Source organism: Coregonus lavaretus (assembly GCF_964263955.1).
Source record: "Coregonus lavaretus genome assembly, chromosome: 8".
In the NCBI taxonomy this organism is placed as follows: Eukaryota; Metazoa; Chordata; class Actinopteri; order Salmoniformes; family Salmonidae; genus Coregonus; species Coregonus lavaretus.
The window spans coordinates 41,129,404-41,151,968 of NC_139995.1; the positions used below are offsets into that span (position 1 = coordinate 41,129,404).

Here is a 22,565-nt window from a genome sequence, read left to right on the forward strand (position 1 = left end):
ACCACTTTGCCAGGGCTCTAGCCTCCTCCCTGAAGGCTGTCTCATTGTTGTTGGTAATCGGGCCTACCACTGTCGTGTCATCAGCAAACGTAATGATTGAGTTGGAGTCATGCGTAGCTACTGGGCTGAGCACACAACCCTGTTAAGTTATCTCATAGTAGGTCTGAACTGGTAGTGAGTATTATGGCACTGTGATAGACTCCAGGGCCTAGTTTTCCAAAAGGCAATTCGGATAGGATTAAATGCATAGAAATATAAATAATAGAACGGGTGTATCATTGACTTGAATGGGGGGAAGCATGTTCTATTCATTATATTTCTATGCATTTAATCCTATCCGATTGCTGAAATCCGATCAGATAACTTCTGAAAAAATGGGCCAAGGGGGAAAAGAGTGAGAGTGAGCGTGAGAGAGGTTATGGGTCTGTGGCAGTAGAGAGGCTATGTTACTGTACCTCATAGTAACTCTGGACTGCGTTGATGAAAGCTTCGTCAGCCACTATCTGGGTGTCTCCATTGAGGAAGGCCTTGAAGCGGTCGTTGGTCTGCCGGAGCTGCTGCTCTGTGATCTGGGGAGGCAGAGAACACAATGAGGACACTTCAATAACACAGCCATATAACACAGAGGACATCTCAATGACAGTGATATAAGACATAGGACATCTCAATGACAGCCATATAACACAGATTACATCTATATTGACAGTGATATAAGACATAGGACATCTCAATGACAGCCATATAACACAGAGGACATCTCAATGACTGATTTGACAGCCCTTTCACACCTCCAGGCTGTCTAAGGTTTTTTTTTAAGTATTTATGCATAGTCACTTTAACTCTACCCACATGTACATATTACCTCAACTACCTCAACTAGCCGGTGCCCCCGCACATTGACTCTGCAACGGTACCCCCCTGTATATATAGCCTCCCTACTGTCACTTTATTTTACTTCTGCTCTTTTTTTCTCAACACTTTTTTTGTTGTTGTTTTATTCTTACTTTTTTTGTTTAAAATAAATGCACTGTTGGTTAAGGGCTGTAAGTAAGCATTTCACTGTAATGTCTGCACCTGTTGTATTCGGCGCATGTGACCAATACAATTTGATTTGATTTGATTTGATAAGGGCTATTTAACCAAGAAGGAATGTGATGGAGTGCAGCATCTGATGACCTGGCCTCCACAATCCCCCGACCTCAACCCAATTGAGATGGTTTGGGATGAGTCGGACGGCAGAGTGAAGGAAAAGCAGCCAACAAGTGCTCAGCATATGTGGGAACTCCTTCAATACTGTTGGAAAAGCATTCCAAGTGAAGCTGGTTGAGAGAATGCCAAGAGTGTGCAAAGCTGTCATCAAAGCAAAGGGTGGCTATTTGAAGAATCTCAAATATAAAATATAATTGGATTTGTTTAACACTTTTTTGGTTACTACATATTTCCATATGTGTTATTTCATAGTTTTGATGCAGGTAACTCTGGGTCTTCTATTCCTGTGGCGGTCCTCATGAGAGCCAGTTTCACCATAGCACTTGATGGTTTTTGCGACTGCACTTGAAGAAACTTTCAAAGTTCTTGTAATTTTCCGTATTGACTTACTTTCATGTCTTAAAGTAATGATGGACTGTAATTTCTCTTTGCTTATTTGAGCTGTTCTTGCCATAATATGGACTGTATACCCCCCTACCTTGTTACAACACAACTGATTGGCTCAAACACATTAAGAAGGAAAGAAATTCCACAAATTAACTTTTAACGAGGCACACCTATTAATTGAAATGCATTCCAGGTGACTACCTCATGAAGCTGGTTGAGAGAATGCCAAGAGTGTACAAAGCTGTCATCAAGGCAAAGAGTGGCTATTTGAAGAATCTCAAATATAAAATATATTTTGATTTGTTTAACACTTTTTTAGTTACTACATGATTCCATATGTGTTATTTCATAGTTTTGATGTCTTCACTATTATTTTTAAAAAATATATGAAAAATAAAGAAAAACCCTTGAATATGTAGGTGTGTCCAAACTTTTGACTGGTAGTGTATATATTTTTTGTAATGTATTCAAATAGGGGGACTAGATACTGTACATAAAGTGCTTTCATTTCTAAACGGTAAAACAGAAATGTCTAAAAAATACCCTCAAATAAAAGGTGACATTCTATATAGTCGCCACATATGAAACATTTGATCTCAAATCCAAAATGCTGGAGTATTGAGTCAAATTTACTAATTGTTGCTTCACTGTCCAAATACAGTGCCTTGCAAAAGTATTCATCCCCCTTGGCATTTTTCCTATTTTGTTGCATTACAACCTGTAATTTAAATTTTTATTTGTATTTCATGTAATGGACATACACAAAATAGTCCAAATTGGTGAAGTGAAATGAAAAAAATAAATAATGGAAAAGTGGTGCGTGCATATGTATTCACCCCCTTTGCTATGAAGCCCCTAAATAAGATCTGGTGCAACCAATTACCTTCAGAAGTCACATAATTAGTTAAATAAAGTCCACCTGTGTGCAATCTAAGTGTCACATGATCTGTCACATGATCTCAGTATATATACACCTGTTCTGAAAGGCCCCAGAGTCTGCAACACCACTAAGCAAGGGGCACCACCAAGCAAGCGGCACCATGAAGACCAAACAGGTCAGGGACAAAGTTGTGGAGAAGTACATATCAGGGTTGGGTTATAAAAAAATATCAGAAACTTTGAACATCCCACGGAGCACCATTAAATCCATTATTAAAACATTTAAATAATATGGCACCACAACAAACCTGCAACAGAGAGGGCCGCCCACCAAAACTCACGGACCAGGCAAGGAGGGCATTAATCAGAGAGGCAACAATGAGACCAAAGATAACCCTGAAGGAGCTGCAAAGCTCCACAGCGGAGATTGGAGTATCTGTCCATAGAACCACTTTAAGCTGTACACTCCACAGAGCTGGGCTTTACGGAAGAGTGGCCAGACAAAAGCCATTGCTTAAAGAAAAAAATAAGCAAAGACATTTGGTGTTCGCCAAAAGCCATGTGGGAGACTTCCCAAACATATGGAAGAAGGTACTCTGGTCAGATGAGACTAAAATTGAGCTTTTTGGCCATCAAGGAAAACACTATGTCTGGCGCAAACCCAACACCTCTCATTACCCCGAGAACACCATCCCCACAATGAAGCATGGTGGTGGCAGCATCATGCTGTGGGGATGTTTTTCATCGGCAGGGACTGGGAAACTGGTCAGAATTGAAGAAATGATGGATGGCGCTAAATACAGGGACATTCTTGAGGGAAACCTGTTTCAGTCTTCCAGAGATTTGAGACTGGGATGGAGGTTCACCTTCCAGCAGGACAATGACCCTCAGCATACTGCTAAAGCAAGTATTGGAATGGCCTAGTCAAAGCCCAGACCTCAATCCAATTGAGAATCTGTGGTATGACTTAAAGATTGCTGTACACCAGTGGAACCCATCTAACTTGAAGGAGCTGGAGCAGTTTTGCCTTGAAGAATGGGCAAAAATCCCAGTGGCTAGATGTGCCAAATGTTCGGGGTGTTTGATAGCTCTTCATTTGATTGCTTCTGATAAGGTAGGAGTGCTTGTAGTGCTTATCATGAGGAAACAATATGCATATAAACTGTACATTTCTAATGATAATCTTAGCTTATCTGAAAACTATATCTGAAATATATCTGAAATATGTAACATTGCACCTTCTCTCTTTTCTAGGATTTGTGTAATAATGTCATATGTCACTGAAGTACAACTGAATTATCTTCATCAATAGTTCACAGAGGAATCCTGGGTATTTAAGGAGGCAAAACTAATCTTGACCAATTATGACTGATAACAGAAGCAAGATGATCAGGCAAAAGACACCAATCATCTGTAGTAAAGACCACAGGCCAGAGAGACAGGCAGGATCAGGAGCTCCTTTACAATATAACTATATTAGACAACCCTGTCATGTTCTGTTAGTCCTAGTTCATACATAGACTGACTGGTCCACACTGTAATAAAATTACAACATCTTTCTTTTTTCTTTTTCCTTTTTCATTTCCTGTCGATGACAAGAAGGTATTTGAATATGTATTTTCTCTCAATACTTTATGAGCCCCTCAAACCATGTAGCTATATTTGATTAAAACATTAAATCAATGTCGGGGTGCTCTAAATTTGTAATGTGTGCTCTGCAGGCATTACTTTGGACTACACTTTAACAATTTAATTCAGCAGCCACCTCAGCATCACTATGTGTAATGGTATTTCCAGTGGTGGAAAAAGTACCCAATTTTCATACTCAAGTAAAAGTGAATGTCACCCAGTAAAATACTACTTGAGTAAAAGTCTAAAAGTATTTGGTTTTAAATATACTGAAGTATTGAAAGTAAATTGAATTGCTCAAATATACTTAAGTATCAAAAGTAAAAGTATAAATCATTTGAAATTCCTTATATAAAGCAAACCAGACTGCACCATTTTGTTGTTTTTATTGTATTTACATATAGCCAGAGGCACACTCCAACACTCAGACAGAATTTACAAACGAAGCATGTGTGTTTAGTGAGTCCGCCAGATCAGAGGCAGTAGGGATGTTCTGTTGATAAGTGCGTGAATTGGACCATTTTCCTGTCCCGCTAAGCATTCAAAATGTAACGAGCACTTTTGTGTCAGGGAACATGTATGGAGTAGAAAGTACATTATTTTCTTTAGGAATGTAGTGAAGTAAAAGTCAAAAATATAAATAGTAAAGTACAAACACACATCCATACACACACACACAAACACCTACACTCACAAGCTAAAATTGTGGTATCATCCCCCCAGGACTGGAAAAATCGCTTTGAACAGTCTTCCAACTCGAAATTACAAGTCGAAAACTCGGGCATCATCCTAGAGCTCTGACTTCTCCAACCTGAAGATCACTGACTTCACGATTTTTCCCATTCTGAGCTCGTTTTCTTCAGAGTTCCCAGTTGTCTTGAACACACCATGTGTATAGTATGTTGATATGTGTTGTGTAGTGCATACATTTTTACTAAATAGCATGTAGTATGATACACAGTATGCAGTTTTAGTAAGTAGTAGGGAAGACAGAATTCAGACATAGAGTCTATCTATCATGGAGTCTATCTGTTTAACGTTCAAACCAAAGAAACTCTCCTCTGACAAGACAACATTTTCTGAGAGAAAAGAGAGGGAATAGAGGGAGGGAGGGAGGGAGGGAGACATACAGACAGACAGACAGACAGACAGAGAGACAGACAGACAGACAGACAGACAGACAGACAGACAGACAGACAGACAGACAGACAGACAGACAGACAGACAGACAGACAGACAGACAGACAGACAGACAGACAGACAGACAGACAGACAGACAGGCATATAGATAGATAGATAGATAGATAGATAGATAGATAGATAGATAGATAGATAGATAGATAGATAGATAGATAGATAGATAGATAGATAGATAGATAGATAGATAGATAGATAGATAGATAGATAGATAGATAGATAGATAGATAGATAGATAGATAGATAGATAGATAGATAGATAGATAGATAGATAGATAGATAGATAGATAGATAGATAGATAGAAGCACCAGAGGAAGAAAAACATGGGCGTGAGATCAATACTTTAGATTCGGCATCTGTGGTTTTGTCTCTCTACCCCAACAGCTGCTAGAGCAGAATAGAGTGGAGAAGCTCTGACTCGTCCCTGCTGTGTCCTAATACAGAAACACACACACACACACACACACACCCACACACACACACACTTGTCCTACTTGTCCCTGCTCTGTCCTAATAGACTGCAGTGTTCAAGGACCATCCGGAGTCGCAGAGATGTTAATATTCACCCGTATGCAAATCAGGGCTGTTCGTTATGAGACGGTAGCTGGCCCGACACACACACACACACACTCGTCCTTGGCTGTCCTCTCTGGGAAGAGGGCATGTGTCTTCAATCGTCACAGACAGAGAGGAGACAGGGAACACAGGACACACCCCTTATTGACAGCTGGGCTCGGCTCTCTGTTTTCATTGGCTCGTACATGATGAATTTTATTGTTCAATGGTTACGTAATGTGTTCAGTGTACCAACAAATACTAATTAGAGTGTCTATGGCTAGGCTATTCCTGTGGCAAGCTTACTTTAATAGGCAGGCAGCCTGATACCATGTCGTGCAAACTTACAATTCAGCATTCATATTTTTTGGGTGAATGCAAACCTAAATTCAACACAGAGGTCACAAGTCTCATGAAGGTCTTGTGTAGTGTACAGTAGTAGGGTCTGGTGTAGTTTACAGTAGTAGTAGTAGGGTCTGGTGTAGTTTACAGTAGTAGTAGGGTCTGGTGTAGTGTACAGTAGCAGTAGGGTCTGGTATAGTGTACAGTAGCAGTAGGGTCTGGTGTAGTGTACAGTAGTAAGGTATGGTGTAGTGTACAGTAGTGAGGTCTGGTGTAGTTTACAGTAGTAGTAGGGTCTGGTGTAGTTTACAGTAGTAGTAGGGTCTGGTATAGTGTACAGTAGTAGGGTCTGGTGTAGTGTACAGTAGTAGGGTCTGGTGTAGTTTACAGTAGTAGTAGGGTCTGGTGTAGTTTACAGTAGTAGTAGGGTCTGGTGTAGTGTACAGTAGTGAGGTCTGGTGTAGTTTACAGTAGTAGGGTCTGGTGTAGTGTACAGTAGCAGTAGGGTCTGGTATAGTGTACAGTAGTAAGGTATGGTGTAGTGTACAGTAGTGAGGTCTGGTGTAGTTTACAGTAGTAGTAGGGTCTGGTGTAGTGTATAGTAGTAGGGTCTGGTGTAGTTTACAGTAGTAGGGTCTGGTGTAGTTTACAGTAGTAGTAGGGTCTGGTGTAGTGTACAGTAGTAGGGTCTGGTGTAGTGTACAGTAGTAGGGTCTGGTGTAGTGTACAGTAGTAGGGTCTGGTGTAGCGTACAGTAGTAGTAGGGTCTGGTGTAATGTACAGTAGTAGGGTCTGGTGTAGTTTACAGTAGTAGGGTTTGGTGTAGTTTACAGTAGTAGTAGGGTCTGGTGTAGTGTACAGTAGTAGTAGGGTCTGGTGTAGCGTACAGTAGTATGGTCTGGTGTAGTTTACAGTAGTAGGGTCTGGTGTAGTTTACAGTAGTAGTAGGGTCTGGTGTAGTTTACAGTAGTAGGGTCTGGTGTAGTTTACAGTAGTAGGGTCTGGTGTAGTTTACAGTAGTAGGGTCTGGTGTAGTTTACAGTAGTAGTAGGGTCTGGTATAGTGTTCAGTAGTAGGGTCTGGTGTAGTTTACAGTAGTAGTAGGGTCTGGTGTAGTGTACAGTAGTAGGGTCTGGTGTAGTTTACAGTAGTAGTAGGGTCTGGTTTAGTGTACAGTAGTAGGGTCTGGTGTAGTGTACAGTAGCAGTAGGGTCTGGTATAGTGTACAGTAGTAGGGTCTGGTGTAGTGTACAGTAGTAGGGTCTGGTGTAGTGTACAGTAGTAGGGTCTGGTGTAGTGTACAGTAGTAGGGTCTGGTGTAGTGTACAGTAGTAGGGTCTGGTGTAGTGTACAGTAGTAGGGTCTGGTGTAGTGTACAGTAGTAGGGTCTGGTGTAGCGTACAGTAGTAGTAGGGTATGGTGTAGTTTACAGTAGTAGTAGGGTCTGGTGTAGTGTACAGTAGTAGGGTCTGGTGTAGTTTACAGTAGTAGGGTTTGGTGTAGTTTACAGTAGTAGTAGGGTCTGGTGTAGTGTACAGTAGTAGTAGGGTCTGGTGTAGCGTACGGTAGTATGGTCTGGTGTAGTTTACAGTAGTAGGGTCTGGTGTAGTTTACAGTAGTAGTAGGGTCTGGTGTAGTTTACAGTAGTAGGGTCTGGTGTAGTTTACAGTAGTAGGGTCTGGTGTAGTTTACAGTAGTAGGGTCTGGTGTAGTTTACAGTAGTAGTAGGGTCTGGTATAGTGTTCAGTAGTAGGGTCTGGTGTAGTTTACAGTAATAGTAGGGTCTGGTGTAGTGTACAGTAGTAGGGTCTGGTGTAGTGTACAGTAGTAGGGTCTGGTGTAGTTTACAGTAGTAGTAGGGTCTGGTGTAGTTTACAGTAGTAGTAGGGTCTGGTGTAGTGTACAGTAGTAGGGTCTGGTGTAGTTTACAGTAGTAGTAGGGTCTGGTGTAGTGTACAGTAGTAGGGTCTGGTGTAGTGTACAGTAGCAGTAGGGTCTGGTATAGTGTACAGTAGCAGTAGGGTCTGGTGTAGTGTACAGTAGTGAGGTCTGGTGTAGTTTACAGTAGTAGTAGGGTCTGGTGTAGTGTACAGTAGTAGGGTCTGGTGTAGTTTACAGTAGTAGTAGGGTCTGGTGTAGTTTACAGTAGTAGTAGGGTCTGGTGTAGTGTACAGTAGTAAGGTATGGTGTAGTGTACAGTAGTGAGGTCTGGTGTAGTTTACAGTAGTAGGATCTGGTGTAGTGTACAGTAGCAGTAGGGTCTGGTATAGTGTACAGTAGCAGTAGGGTCTGGTATAGTGTACAGTAGTAAGGTATGGTGTAGTGTACAGTAGTGAGGTCTGGTGTAGTTTACAGTAGTAGTAGGGTCTGGTGTAGTTTACAGTAGTAGTAGGGTCTGGTGTAGTTTACAGTAGTAGGGTCTGGTGTAGTTTACAGTAGTAGGGTCTGGTGTAGTTTACAGTAGTAGTAGGGTCTGGTATAGTGTTCAGTAGTAGGGTCTGGTGTAGTTTACAGTAGTAGGGTCTGGTGTAGCATACAGTAGTAGGGTCTGGTGTAGTTTACAGTAGTAGGGTCTGGTGTAGCGTACAGTAGTAGGGTCTGGTGTAGTTTACAGTAGTAGGGTATGGTGTAGCGTACATTAGTGAGGTCTGGTGTAGTTTACAGTAGTAGGGTCTGGTGTAGTGTATAGTAGTAATATGGTCTGGTGTAGTTTACAGTAGTAGTAGGTTCTGGTGTAGTGTACAGTAGTAGGGTCTGGTGTAGTGTATAGTAGTAGTAGGGTCTGGTATAGTGTACAGTAGTAGGGTCTGGTGTAGCGTACAGTAGTAAGGTATGGTGTAGTTTACAGTAGTAGTAGGGTCTGGTGTAGTGTACAGTAGTAGGGTCTGGTGTAGTGTACAGTAGCAGTAGGGTCTGGTATAGTGTACAGTAGTAGGGTCTGGTGTAGTGTACAGTAGTAGGGTCTGGTGTAGTGTACAGTAGTAGGGTCTGGTGTAGTGTACAGTAGTAGGGTCTGGTGTAGTGTACAGTAGTAGGGTCTGGTGTAGTGTACAGTAGTAGGGTCTGGTGTAGTGTACAGTAGTATGGTCTGGTGTAGTGTACAGTAGTAGGGTCTGGTGTAGTGTACAGTAGTAGGGTCTGGTGTAGCGTACAGTAGTAGTAGGGTCTGGTGTAGTTTACAGTAGTAGTAGGGTCTGGTGTAGTGTACAGTAGTAGGGTCTGGTGTAGTTTACAGTAGTAGGGTTTGGTGTAGTTTACAGTAGTAGTAGGGTCTGGTGTAGTGTACAGTAGTAGTAGGGTCTGGTGTAGCGTACGGTAGTATGGTCTGGTGTAGTTTACAGTAGTAGGGTCTGGTGTAGTTTACAGTAGTAGTAGGGTCTGGTGTAGTTTACAGTAGTAGGGTCTGGTGTAGATTACAGTAGTAGGGTCTGGTGTAGTTTATAGTAGTAGGGTCTGGTGTAGTTTACAGTAGTAGTAGGGTCTGGTATAGTGTTCAGTAGTAGGGTCTGGTGTAGTTTACAGTAGAAGTAGGGTCTGGTGTAGTGTACAGTAGTAGGGTCTGGTGTAGTGTACAGTAGTAGGGTCTGGTGTAGTTTACAGTAGTAGTAGGGTCTGGTGTAGTGTACAGTAGTAGGGTCTGGTGTAGTGTACAGTAGTAGGGTCTGGTGTAGTTTACAGTAGTAGTAGGGTCTGGTGTAGTGTACAGTAGTAGGGTCTGGTGTAGTGTACAGTAGCAGTAGGGTCTGGTATAGTGTACAGTAGTAAGGTATGGTGTAGTGTACAGTAGTGAGGTCTGGTGTAGTTTACAGTAGTAGTAGGGTCTGGTGTAGTGTATAGTAGTAGGGTCTGGTGTAGTGTACAGTAGTAGTAGGGTCTGGTATAGTGTACAGTAGTAGGGTCTGGTGTAGTGTACAGTAGTAGGGTCTGGTGTAGTTTACAGTAGTAGTAGGGTCTGGTGTAGTTTACAGTAGTAGTAGGGTCTGGTGTAGTGTACAGTAGTGAGGTCTGGTGTAGTTTACAGTAGTAGGGTCTGGTGTAGTGTACAGTAGCAGTAGGGTCTGGTATAGTGTACAGTAGCAGTAGGGTCTGGTATAGTGTACAGTAGTGAGGTCTGGTGTAGTTTACAGTAGTAGTAGGGTCTGGTGTAGTGTATAGTAGTAGGGTCTGGTGTAGTTTACAGTAGTAGGGTCTGGTGTAGCGTACAGTAGTAGGGTTTGATGTAGTTTACAGTAGTAGTAGGGTCTGGTATAGTGTACAGTAGTAGGGTCTGGTGTAGTGTACAGTAGTAGGGTCTGGTGTAGTGTACAGTAGTAGTAGGGTCTGGTGTAGTGTACAGTAGTAGGGTCTGGTGTAGTTTACAGTAGTAGGGTTTGGTGTAGTTTACAGTAGTAGTAGGGTCTGGTGTAGTGTACAGTAGTAGTAGGGTCTGGTGTAGCGTACGGTAGTATGGTCTGGTGTAGTTTACAGTAGTAGGGTCTGGTGTAGTTTACAGTAGTAGTAGGGTCTGGTGTAGTTTACAGTAGTAGGGTCTGGTGTAGATTACAGTAGTAGGGTCTGGTGTAGTTTATAGTAGTAGGGTCTGGTGTAGTTTACAGTAGTAGTAGGGTCTGGTATAGTGTTCAGTAGTAGGGTCTGGTGTAGTTTACAGTAGAAGTAGGGTCTGGTGTAGTGTACAGTAGTAGGGTCTGGTGTAGTGTACAGTAGTAGGGTCTGGTGTAGTTTACAGTAGTAGTAGGGTCTGGTGTAGTTTACAGTAGTAGTAGGGTCTGGTGTAGTGTACAGTAGTAGGGTCTGGTGTAGTTTACAGTAGTAGTAGGGTCTGGTGTAGTGTACAGTAGTAGGGTCTGGTGTAGTGTACAGTAGCAGTAGGGTCTGGTATAGTGTACAGTAGTAAGGTATGGTGTAGTGTACAGTAGTGAGGTCTGGTGTAGTTTACAGTAGTAGTAGGGTCTGGTGTAGTGTATAGTAGTAGGGTCTGGTGTAGTGTACAGTAGTAGTAGGGTCTGGTATAGTGTACAGTAGTAGGGTCTGGTATAGTGTACAGTAGTAGGGTCTGGTGTAGTGTACAGTAGTAGGGTCTGGTGTAGTTTACAGTAGTAGTAGGTTCTGGTGTAGTTTACAGTAGTAGTAGGGTCTGGTGTAGTGTACAGTAGTGAGGTCTGGTGTAGTTTACAGTAGTAGGGTCTGGTGTAGTGTACAGTAGCAGTAGGGTCTGGTATAGTGTACAGTAGCAGTAGGGTCTGGTATAGTGTACAGTAGTGAGGTCTGGTGTAGTTTACAGTAGTAGTAGGGTCTGGTGTAGTGTATAGTAGTAGGGTCTGGTGTAGTTTACAGTAGTAGGGTCTGGTGTAGCGTACAGTAGTAGGGTTTGATGTAGTTTACAGTAGTAGTAGGGTCTGGTATAGTGTACAGTAGTAGGGTCTGGTGTAGTGTACAGTAGTAGGGTCTGGTGTAGTGTACAGTAGTAGGGTCTGATGTAGTTTACAGTAGTAGGGTTTGGTGTAGTTTACAGTAGTAGTAGGGTCTGGTGTAGTGTACAGTAGTGAGGTCTGGTGTAGTTTACAGTAGTAGGGTCTGGTGTAGTGTACAGTAGCAGTAGGGTCTGGTATAGTGTACAGTAGTAGTAGGGTCTGGTATAGTGTACAGTAGTGAGGTCTGGTGTAGTTTACAGTAGTAGTAGGGTCTGGTGTAGTGTATAGTAGTAGGGTCTGGTGTAGTTTACAGTAGTAGGGTCTGGTGTAGCGTACAGTAGTAGGGTTTGATGTAGTTTACAGTAGTAGTAGGGTCTGGTATAGTGTACAGTAGTAGGGTCTGGTGTAGTGTACAGTAGTAGGGTCTGGTGTAGTGTACAGTAGTAGGGTCTGATGTAGTTTACAGTAGTAGGGTTTGGTGTAGTTTACAGTAGTAGTAGGGTCTGGTGTAGTGTACAGTAGTAGTATGGTCTGGTGTAGTTTACAGTAGTAGGGTCTGGTGTAGTTTACAGTAGTAGTAGGGTCTGGTGTAGTTTACAGTAGTAGGGTCTGGTGTAGTTTACAGTAGTAGGGTCTGGTGTAGTTTACAGTAGTAGTAGGGTCTGGTATAGTGTTCAGTAGTAGGGTCTGGTGTAGTTTACAGTAGTAGGGTCTGGTGTAGCATACAGTAGTAGGGTCTGGTGTAGTTTACAGTAGTAGGGTCTGGTGTAGCGTACAGTAGTAGGGTCTGGTGTAGTTTACAGTAGTAGGGTATGGTGTAGCATACATTAGTGAGGTCTGGTGTAGTTTACAGTAGTAGGGTCTGGTGTAGTGTATGGTAGTAATAGGGTCTGGTGTAGTTTACAGTAGTAGTAGGTTCTGGTGTAGTGTACAGTAGTAGGGTCTGGTGTAGTGTATAGTAGTAGTAGGGTCTGGTATAGTGTCCAGTAGTAGGGTCTGGGATGCTGTTTGTCGATGCCAGGCCTTACACGTAGGGAGGAGAGAGAGTGTAAAAGCTGACAGAATGCTCCAGAGACTCATACGAGTGAGCTGAGACTGTGTGTGTATTTGCATGAGTGTGTGTGTGTGTGTGTTTGCGTGGACCTGTTTAACTATACGTGTGTGTGTTTGTGTGTGTGTGTGTGTGTTTGTGTTGAACTATACATGTGTGTGTGTGTGTTTGTGTGTGTGTGTGTGGACGTGTTTAACTATACGTGTGTGTGTGTGTGTGTGGACGTGTTTAACTATATGTGTGTGTGTGTATTTGTGTGTGTGTGTGCGCGTGTGTGTGTGTGTGTGCTGGGCGATACCCCACAAGACATGCCACCAGAGGTCTCTTCACAGTCCCCAAATCCAGAACAGACTATGGGAGGCACACAGTACTACATAGAGCCATGACTACATGGCACTCTATTCCACATCAAGTAGCTGATGCAAGTAGTAAAATTAGATTTAACAAACAGATAAAAAAAACACCTTATGGAACAGCGGGGACTGTAATATAACAGAAACATAGGTGCAGACACATGCATACACACACACGATAACATACGCACTATACACACACGTACACATGGATTTTGTACTGTAGATATGTGGTAGCTGTGGAGTAGGGGCCTGAGGGCACACAGTGTGCTGTGAAATCTGTCAATGTATTGTAATGTTTTTAAAATGGTATGAACTGCCTTAATTTTGCTGGACCCCAGGAAGAGTAGCTGCTACCTTGGCAGGAACTAATGGGGATCCATAATAAATACAAATACAGACAAACATCCATAACATGATAAATTACCTGAATTGATAGATAGAGCGATAATATGAACATTAATCTACACCACAGTTTTTTACAATTATTATTCTTTAAACAACTAATACTAGTTTGATGGTTGTAGCCATCAATTGTACCGTTAACAGTCAACCATATTAGCAAATTTATTTCATTTCAAATTTAGCATTTCTCTAGTATAGGCTACTGATCGTAATGAATGATATCAGTAAAATGCCTGTAATAAGTGATTGGTATGGTCGGTGTCGATCATTTTCGGTTTATGGTCCCAGCTCTAGTGTGTGCTGCCTGTTGGTCAGGCAATACAGCAACCCTTCTGGCTGATTGGAGGAGGAGAGGGAGAGAATATAAACATAATCTCAGATTACTTCTATTGGATTAGGATTAGGTGGGGAGTGGGGAGCCCAAATGACTCCACAGGGAGTGAAGGGAGCAACGAAAAATAAAAAATAATTTTGAGGAGTCTTCAAGAGGGTAATTGTGTTAAGTTTTGCCAAAATCAATACAGCCGTCAGATGTTCACCTGTTGTTGTTGTTGTTGCTCAGAAAATGACCATCTTAGTTCCCTCTGACTCTCCCCACCTCTGCACACACACACACACACACACACACACACACAAGCGCACATACACGTACATAACCATAACCATATGGTCATAATAGCTCCCCTGACACTCCAGAATGTTGGCCAGAGAATATTCAACCCTTGTCACAATATATATTCACTGTTTCAACTGTATTTGGTTCAGTATTGTTTTAGTGCTTTTTCTACAAAGATTGTCTACTCCTGGGGTATGAATATTAAAGTAAATATTTGAAGGAGGTTTTGCAAATATTGGGTTTTGCAAATGACTACTTTCTACCTGAGGGGATATTTCACATAAGGATATTACAATGTGTAAACGCTGAGGTAGTGGGATCCATCCATCCATTCATCCATCCACACCTTGTTGTTTTTCAATCAGAAACAGTGTGTGTGTGTTTGCTTGCATGTGTGTGCGTGCGTGAGTGTGCTGTTTGACAATAGTGACAGACAAAGATCGAACGCAGCATAACACCAGACCATTACAGCAACCAAACCCAGGCAGAACTACAACACGTAGATAAATACAATACAATTCAATTATGCCCACAAAGCACAAAACATACAGTACCAGTCAAAGGTTTGGACACACCTGCTCATTCAAAGATTTTTCTTTATTTGTACTATTTTCTACATTGTAGAATAATAGTGAAGACATCACAACTATGAAATAACACATATGGAATCATGTAGTAACCAAAAAAGTGTTAATCAAATCCACAAATATTTTATATATTAGATTCTTCAAAGTAGCCACCCTTTGCCTTGATGACAGCTTTGCACACTCTAGGCATTCTCTCAACCAGCTTCACCTGGAATGCTTTTCCAACAGTCTTGAAGGAGTTCCCGCATATGCTCAGCACTTGTTGGCTGCTTTTCCTTCACTCTGCAGTCCAACTCATCCCAAACCATCTCAATTGGGTTGAGGTCGGGGGATTGTGGAGGCCAGGTCATCAGATGCAGCACTCCATCACTCTCCTTCTTGGTCAAATAGCCCTTACACAGCCTGGAGGTGTGTTGAGTCATTGTCCTGTTGTAAAACAAATGATAGTCCCACTAAGCGCAAACCAGATGGGATGGAGTATCGCTGCAGAATGCTGTGGTAGCAATGCTGGTTAAGTGTGCCTTGAATTCTAAATAAATCACTGACAGTCTCATCAGCAAAACACCCCCACTCCATCACACCTCCTCCTCCATGCTTCATGGTCGGAAACACACATGCGGAGATCATCCGTTCACCTACTCTGCGTCTCACAAAAACATGGCGGATGGAACCAAAAAACTCACATTTGGACTCATCAGACTAAAGGACAGATTTCCACTGGACTAATGTCTAATGCTCATGTTTATTGGCCCAAGCAAGTCTCTTCTTCTTATTGGTGTCCTTTAGTAGTGGTTTCTTTGCAGCAATTCAACCATGAAGGCCTGATTCACGCAGTCTCCTCTGAACAGTTGATGTTGAGATGTGTCTGTTACTTGAACTCTGTGAAGCATTTATTTGGGCTGCAATTTCTGAGGCTGGTAACTCTAATGAACTTATCCTCTGCAGCAGAGGTAACTCTGGGTCTTCCTTTCCTGTGGCGGTCCTCATGAGAGACAGTTTCATCATAGCGCTTGATGGTTTTTGGGACTGCACTTGAAGAACCTTTCAAAGTTCTTGACATTTTCCTGATTTACTGACATTCATGTCTTAAAGTAATGATGGACTGTTGTTTCTCTTTGCTTATTTGAGCTGTTCTTGCCATAATATCGATTTGGTCTTTTACCAAATAGGGCTATCTTCTTTATACCACCCCTCCTTGTCACAACACAACTGATTGGTTCAAATGCATTAAGAAGGTAAGAAATTCCACAAATTAACTTTTAACAAGGCACACCTGTTAATTGACATGAATTCCAGGTGAATACCTCATGAAACTGGTTGAGAGAAGGCCAAAAGTGTGCAAAGCTGTCATCAAGGCAAAGGGTGGCTACTTTGAAGAATCTCAAATATAAAATATATTTTGATTTGTTTAACACTTTTTTGGTTACTACATGATTCCATATGTGTTATTTCATAGTTTTGATGTCTTCACTATTATTCTACAATGTAGAAAATAGTAAAAATAAAGAAAAGGTTTGGAATGAGTAGGTGTGTCCAAACTTTTGACTGGTACTGTATATTTATTTCCCTTTCACCAATTAAGTCCTGCTCCTTTAATGTTCCTTCCAGCTGTATCATTCATCGGAGAACCCTTGGATTGGTTAAAGGTCCTGATGGATTGGGGAAAAAAACTCAATTTTCATCAGCGTTTGTTCCAAGACCCCTACCAATATTGTGTGTGTGTTTGTGTGTGTGTTTGTTTGTGTGTGTGTGTGTGTTTGTGTTTGTGTTTGTGTGTGTTTGTGTGTGTGTGTGTTTGTGTGTGTGTGTGTTTGTGTGTGTGTGTGTGTTTGTGTGTGTGTGTGTGTGTGTGTGTGTGTGTGTGTGTGTGTGTGTGTGTGTGTGTGTGTGTGTGTGTGTGTGTGTGTGTGTGTGTGTCCTGCTGCTGCTGCTCTCCTATCGATTCCCTCTTGCACGGCTCTTATCAAGATTGCGTGAACCCAGTGTTTCATCAATAGGCACTGAAGTTGCCAGTGATACTAATCATCCGCCACATGTCAACACAAGATGGACACACACATGCAGGAATGCACGCAAACACAGAAGCATGCACATGGATGTTCACACACAAAAAAAGACACACGCACAAACACACACACACACACACAGATACACAGCTCTGGTCTGTAATTCATTGAGTACGCTTAGCCTTAGCAGGTAGCGTTAGCTTGTAGCATTAACTATGCATGCTCAGGAGAATACACTCAGAAAAAAGAACCGTTTTGATCAGAAGAACCCTTTTTGGAAGACAAGGGTTCTTTGTAAGCCAAAGGGTTCTACCTAAAACCTGTAACATCCTAAGAACCATTTTAAGAAGAAAGGGTTCTTTGATGATTCTTTGGAAGGCAAGAAGAGTTCTACATAGAACCATATATATTATTTCCCAGTATGCTCTATTGCAAGGAGATTTTCAGAATTGTATGTTTTACTGTAATATATGTGTTTTTGCATGTACATTGATTGGTTAATACATTTGATGCTACACAAACATAAATAACATACAGTTTTCTTAATGAATCCAATCTGTTGGATTTATTGCACCTGTTACTGAGATGGTTGTTCCAGTTTAGATGATTGAGGTAGTCTCAATATTCAATCTTCCATACCCTGGCAGTCATTCTGAATGCAGGTTGCGGGTGATTAACAATTCCACTTGTTGGATATCCTAACTCTGGCTGGATTCCACAATTGGCCCAGCGTCGTCCAGGGTAGGGGAGGGAATGGCCGGCAGGGATGTAGCTCAGTTGATAGAGCATGGCGTTTGCAACGCCAGGGTTGTGGGTTTGATTCCCACGGGGGGCCAGTATAAAAAATAAAATAAAAAGATCTATTCGCTAACTGTAAGTCGCTCTGGATAAGAGCGTCTGCTAAATGACTAAAATGTAAATGTAAATGTAAATAGGAATTACACATCACTTTGCAAGCCACCATAATGTGACTTGCAGGTCTGATGTGGCATGTAAACCTGTCACGTCTCCTCCCGTTGCTCCCCTCTGGCGCTCTGATTCGCCGGTCTACTGAGCCACCGGTCTGAGCGCACCACCTCGGCAACACCAGAATGGAAACCAAACGCACCCTAATCACCTCCAGCGCACCTGCACCTCATCATCTCATCACCACCCCTATATAGCCCTGGACTGTTCAGTGTTGTGTGTGCTTGTTAGTGTGTCTTGTCGTGTACTCGCTCTTTGTTGTTCTCTTGCTCATTGTTAAGTAAACCTTTACATTGTTGATTCCTGCGTCTGCGTCCTGCCTCTTCGTATCCTCAGTACTCGTCACAAAACCAGGAGATCCCTAACACCTCTGTGTTAGGGTATAACTAGGCCCTCAAAGAAAGGACTTCTGATATAAGTAATGTATTGTCATAAACAATACTATTTTAAAGGCTAATATGGCCGGTGGAACCGTTTATAGAGGTTTCTAGGAATAACCCTCCAAAGATAAAAGGGTTCTAGGTAGAACCCTTCATAGACGCTTCTAGGAAGCTTACCAAATACTTATTTTTATGTCTACTGCTTACCAAGGACTTATGTTTTTAATTAGTAACAAGTGTTTAACATTTTATGAATGTTAGAATGGCAGTATCTTTTCATTACTATACCAACCAACTATCCTCTTTCTCCCTTGCGGCGGAAGACATGGCATGCATTGGCGAATTTGCATTCTATTAAAATACAGTAGCATATCAATTTCTGTTGTTCAAGGGTGTCTTTATATGAGAAAAAGATATGTGGAGAAAAAGTGGAGAGATGGGGAGAAAAGGAAATGAAACGATGGAGAGATGGGGAGAAAAAGTGAGGGAGAGAAGCATGAGAAAATAGAGGAGGAGAGAGAGAAGGGATAGAGAGAAAAGAAAAACAGAGAGAGAAGGATGAAGATCTCCAGTGCTTAAGTTTTTTTAAGAGCAGCCCTCGTGTCACATTCACGGTTTGTGTGTGTGTGTGTGTGGATATGTGTGCATGTATGTATTATGCTTACAGTTAAATGTAAACAAAAAAACAGCCAAAATCTAAATGTACAGTACATAACCTAAAAGGGGACGCATCCATAAATGCCGTAACATACCGCATCCTTCAAAGACCTACTGTATGGCGCACAAAATGTATATCAATCTCACCATATGGGAAAATAGGTGGGCCTATTTCTGTGCTGGCTTAAAAAAAAAAAAAAAAAAGAATGAACTAAGCATAAAGAAACATGTTTCCTCTTTTTCTAAGAAACAGGTGGGCCATAGATTTTAAGAAGACTGATTGCATTATCTTTAATAGGTGTTCTATACTGTTTTGTGTTCCTTTAGGAACCATGTCCTCTATCTATTTGTAATAACTGAAGACAATGCCTTTACCTGTTCCATACAGCTATTTGAATCAGCATTGAGGTACAGTTTGTTCTGTCTGTATGTCTGGTACCACTGTGTGTTGTTGTGCTCTGGGTGCATTTACTTTACCCTGGCTAGCTAGCCCTGGCTGCTGATGTTGTCATAGATTAGTACAGATCACAGGAGGTTGGTGGCACCTTCATTGGGGAGGACAGACTCGTGGTAATGACTGGAGCGGAATTAGTGGAATGGTATCAAATACAGCAAACACATGGGTTCCATGTGTTTGATGCCATTCCATTTGCTCCATTCCAGACATTATTATGGGCTGTCCTCCCCTCAGCAGCCTCCACTGCAACAGATCTATCTACCAAATAAAGATGACTAATTCAGCATGGGAGAATGTTCAAATACAGAGCCAATGATGACTCATAAAACAAGCCTGGCTCCTCTAACGCTCTACTTCTCACAAACTTAAAACCAAAGTTAAATACAATCGTCTCTTCTGCTTCAAGTGCTTTATGTGTGTGTAAGGAACCCAAACAATACATGCAGTGTTAAGTGTAAGGGGAGGGGAGGGGAGGGTGGTGTACTTGATAACAGTCCAGATAACAGAGTAAAGAGGGACTGAGGGAGTGAATCTCTCTCTCTCTCTCTCTCTCTCTCTCTCTCTCTCTCTCTCTCTCTCTTTCTCTCTCTCTCTCTCTCTCTCTCTCTCTCTCTCTCTCTCTCTCTCTCTCTCTCTCTCTCTCTCTCTCTCTCTCTCTCTCTCTCTCTCTCTCTCTCTCTCTCTCTCTCTCTCTCTCTCTCTCTCTCTCTCTCTCTCTCTCTCTCTCTCTCTCTCTCTCTCTCTCTCTCTCTCTCTCTCTCTCTCTCTCTCTCTCTCTCTCTCTCTCTCTCTCTCTCTCTCTCTCTCTCTCTCTCTCTCTCTCTCTCTCTCTCTCTCTCTCTCTCTCTCTCTCTCTCTCTCTCTCTCTCTCTCGCTCTCTCTATCCCTCTCACTCACTCACACACTCACACTCACACTCACAATATCTAAGCCACACCAGCTATTAACTCCTATTCTCACTTTTTCTATATTTTGCTCAGTGTTGGTTCACTCAGCAGATGTATGTCACCATATGTCTGTATACAGCAGTGTCTGATGGGAAATATCACATACAGTATATCCATGGGGGTTCAATGAGTCACTTGTTCATTTTCAGAGTGAATGTTAGTGGAACATTTCCATTCACATGAAGTACTGTAGCTATACATGTGTGATTAACTACTGTATGACGACATAACCATTGAATCATTTTATTTTGACAGGGAGTCATGCTGAGACCAAGCTCTCTTTTACAGATGAGCCTTGTATACACATCAATACAAGTGTCATCATGCTCTTATATAGATACAGTATACTGTATATAGATATATACAGTTGAAGTCGGAAGTTTACATACACTTAGGTTGGAGTCATTAAAACTCGTTTTTCCACCACTCCACAAATTCCTTGTTAACATGCATGCATGCTTTGTGGGTGGGGGGGCCTGCGGAGTCGGCGGTGTGTCGGGTACTTGTTCTCCCCACTGTATATAGGTTGTATGTTGGGAGCTTTTGGGAAAGAGCACAGTTAGAAAGATATGGCATATAGAAGCAAACCGGATGGACATCATGAAAATGATCGGAGAGGTTGAGAGTAGAAGAAGTTCAGGAGCAAAAAAATTAATAATATATATATATATATATATATATATATATATATAATAGAATTATTGTAAAATTAACTCTGTCCATAAGGTGTAGATAGTAAGTATAGACCGGAAGTAGAGGCCTGGGCATTGTTGTTCACTAATTTACTCCAAGTAGGGAAAGGATGGTGGGGTTGAAAAGTAATAAAGGGGAGTATATATATAAAAATAAAAAAATAAAAAAAATAAAAAAACACTTCCTTGTTAACAAACTATAGTTTTGGCAAGTCGGTTAGGACATCTACTTTCTGCATGACACAAGATTATTTCATTTATAATTCACTGTATCACAATTCCAGTTGGTCAGAAGTTTACATACACTAAATTGACTGTGCCTTTAAAAAGCTTGGAATATTCCAGAAAATGATGTCATGGCTTTAAAAGGTTCTGATTGGCTAATTGACATCATTTGAGTCAATTGGAGGTGTACCTGTGGATGTATTTCAAGGCCTACCTTCAAACTCAGTGCCTCTTTGCTTGACATCATGGGAAAATCAAAAGAAATCAGCCAAGACCTCAGAATAAAAAATGGAGACCTCCACCAGTCTGGTTCATCCTTGGAAGCAATTTCCAAACGCCTGAAGGTACCACGTTCATCTGTACAAACAATAGTACGCAAGTATAAACACCATGGGACCACGCAGCCATCATACCGCTCAGGAAGGAGACGCATTCTGTCTTCTAGAGATGAACGTACTTTGGTGCGAAAAGTGCAAATCAATCCCAGAACAACAGCAAAGGACCTTGTGAAGATGCTGGAGGAAACAGGTACAAAAGTATCTATATCCACAGTAAAACGAGTCCTATATCGACATAACCTGAAAGGCCGCTCAGCAAGGAAGAAGCCACTGCTCCAAAACCGCCATAAAAAAGCCAGACTACGGTTTGCAACTGCACATGGGGACAAAGATCGTACTTTTTGGAGAAATGTCCTCTGGTCTGATGAAACAAAAATAGAACTGTTTGGCCATAATGACCATCGTTATGTTTGGAGGAAAAAGGGGGATGCTTGCAAGCCGAAGAACACCATCCCAACCGTGAAGCACGGGGGTGGCAGCATCATGCTGTGGGGGTGCTTTGCTGCAGGAGGGACTGGTGCACTTCACAAAATAGATGGCATCATGAGGAAAGAAAATGATGTGGATATATTGAAGCAACATCTCAAGACATCAGTCAGGAAGTTAAAGCTTGGTCGAAAATGGGTCTTCCAAATGGACAATGACCCCAAGCATACTTCCAAAGTTGTGACAAAATGGCTTAAGGACAACAAAGTCAAGGTATTGGAGTGGCCATCACAAAGCCCTGACCTCAATCCTATAGAACATTTGTGGGCAGAACTGAAAAAGCATGTACCAGCAAGGAGGCCTACAAACCTGACTCAGTTACACCAGCTTTGTCAGGAGGAATGGGCCAAAATTCACCCAACTTATTGTGGGAAGCTTGTGGAAGGCTACGCGAAACGTTTGACCCAAGTTAAACAATTTAAAGGCAATGCTACCAAATACTAATTGAGTGTATGTAAACTTCTGACCCACTGGGAATATAATGAAAGAAATAAAAACTGAAATAAATCATTCTCTCTACTATTATTCTGACATTTTACATTCTTAAAATAAAGTGGTGATGTTAACTGACCTAAAACAGGGAATTGTTACAAGGATTAAATGTCAGGAATTGTGAAAAACTGAGTTTAAATGTATTTGGCTAAGGTGTATGTAAACTTCCGACTTCAACTGTATACTGTATATATAATATTTATGTCCTGATTTATATGGCATTAATGCCAATATTGCTTAAACAACCACTGCTAAATTGAAATAGAAATTCAGTTTGTTTCATGCATGACGTCACAA

The 22,565-nt window shown here is 41.7% G+C and overlaps 1 protein-coding gene across 4 annotated transcripts in view; it reads right to left on the reverse strand.

Moving 5' to 3' along the window:
• LOC311133706 (calcium-dependent secretion activator 1) overlaps nucleotides 1-22,565 on the reverse strand; it is a gene marked incomplete at its 5' end in the record, with an annotated part of 153,962 nt that overhangs the window by 108,911 nt on the left and 22,486 nt on the right. For all 4 annotated transcript variants that reach the window (XM_084167243.1, XM_084167241.1, XM_084167242.1 and 1 more), the window contains one exon: nucleotides 456-569. In XM_084167243.1, the coding sequence (XP_084023369.1) occupies nucleotides 456-569 (114 nt within the window). The remainder of the gene's footprint in view (nucleotides 1-455; nucleotides 570-22,565) is intronic.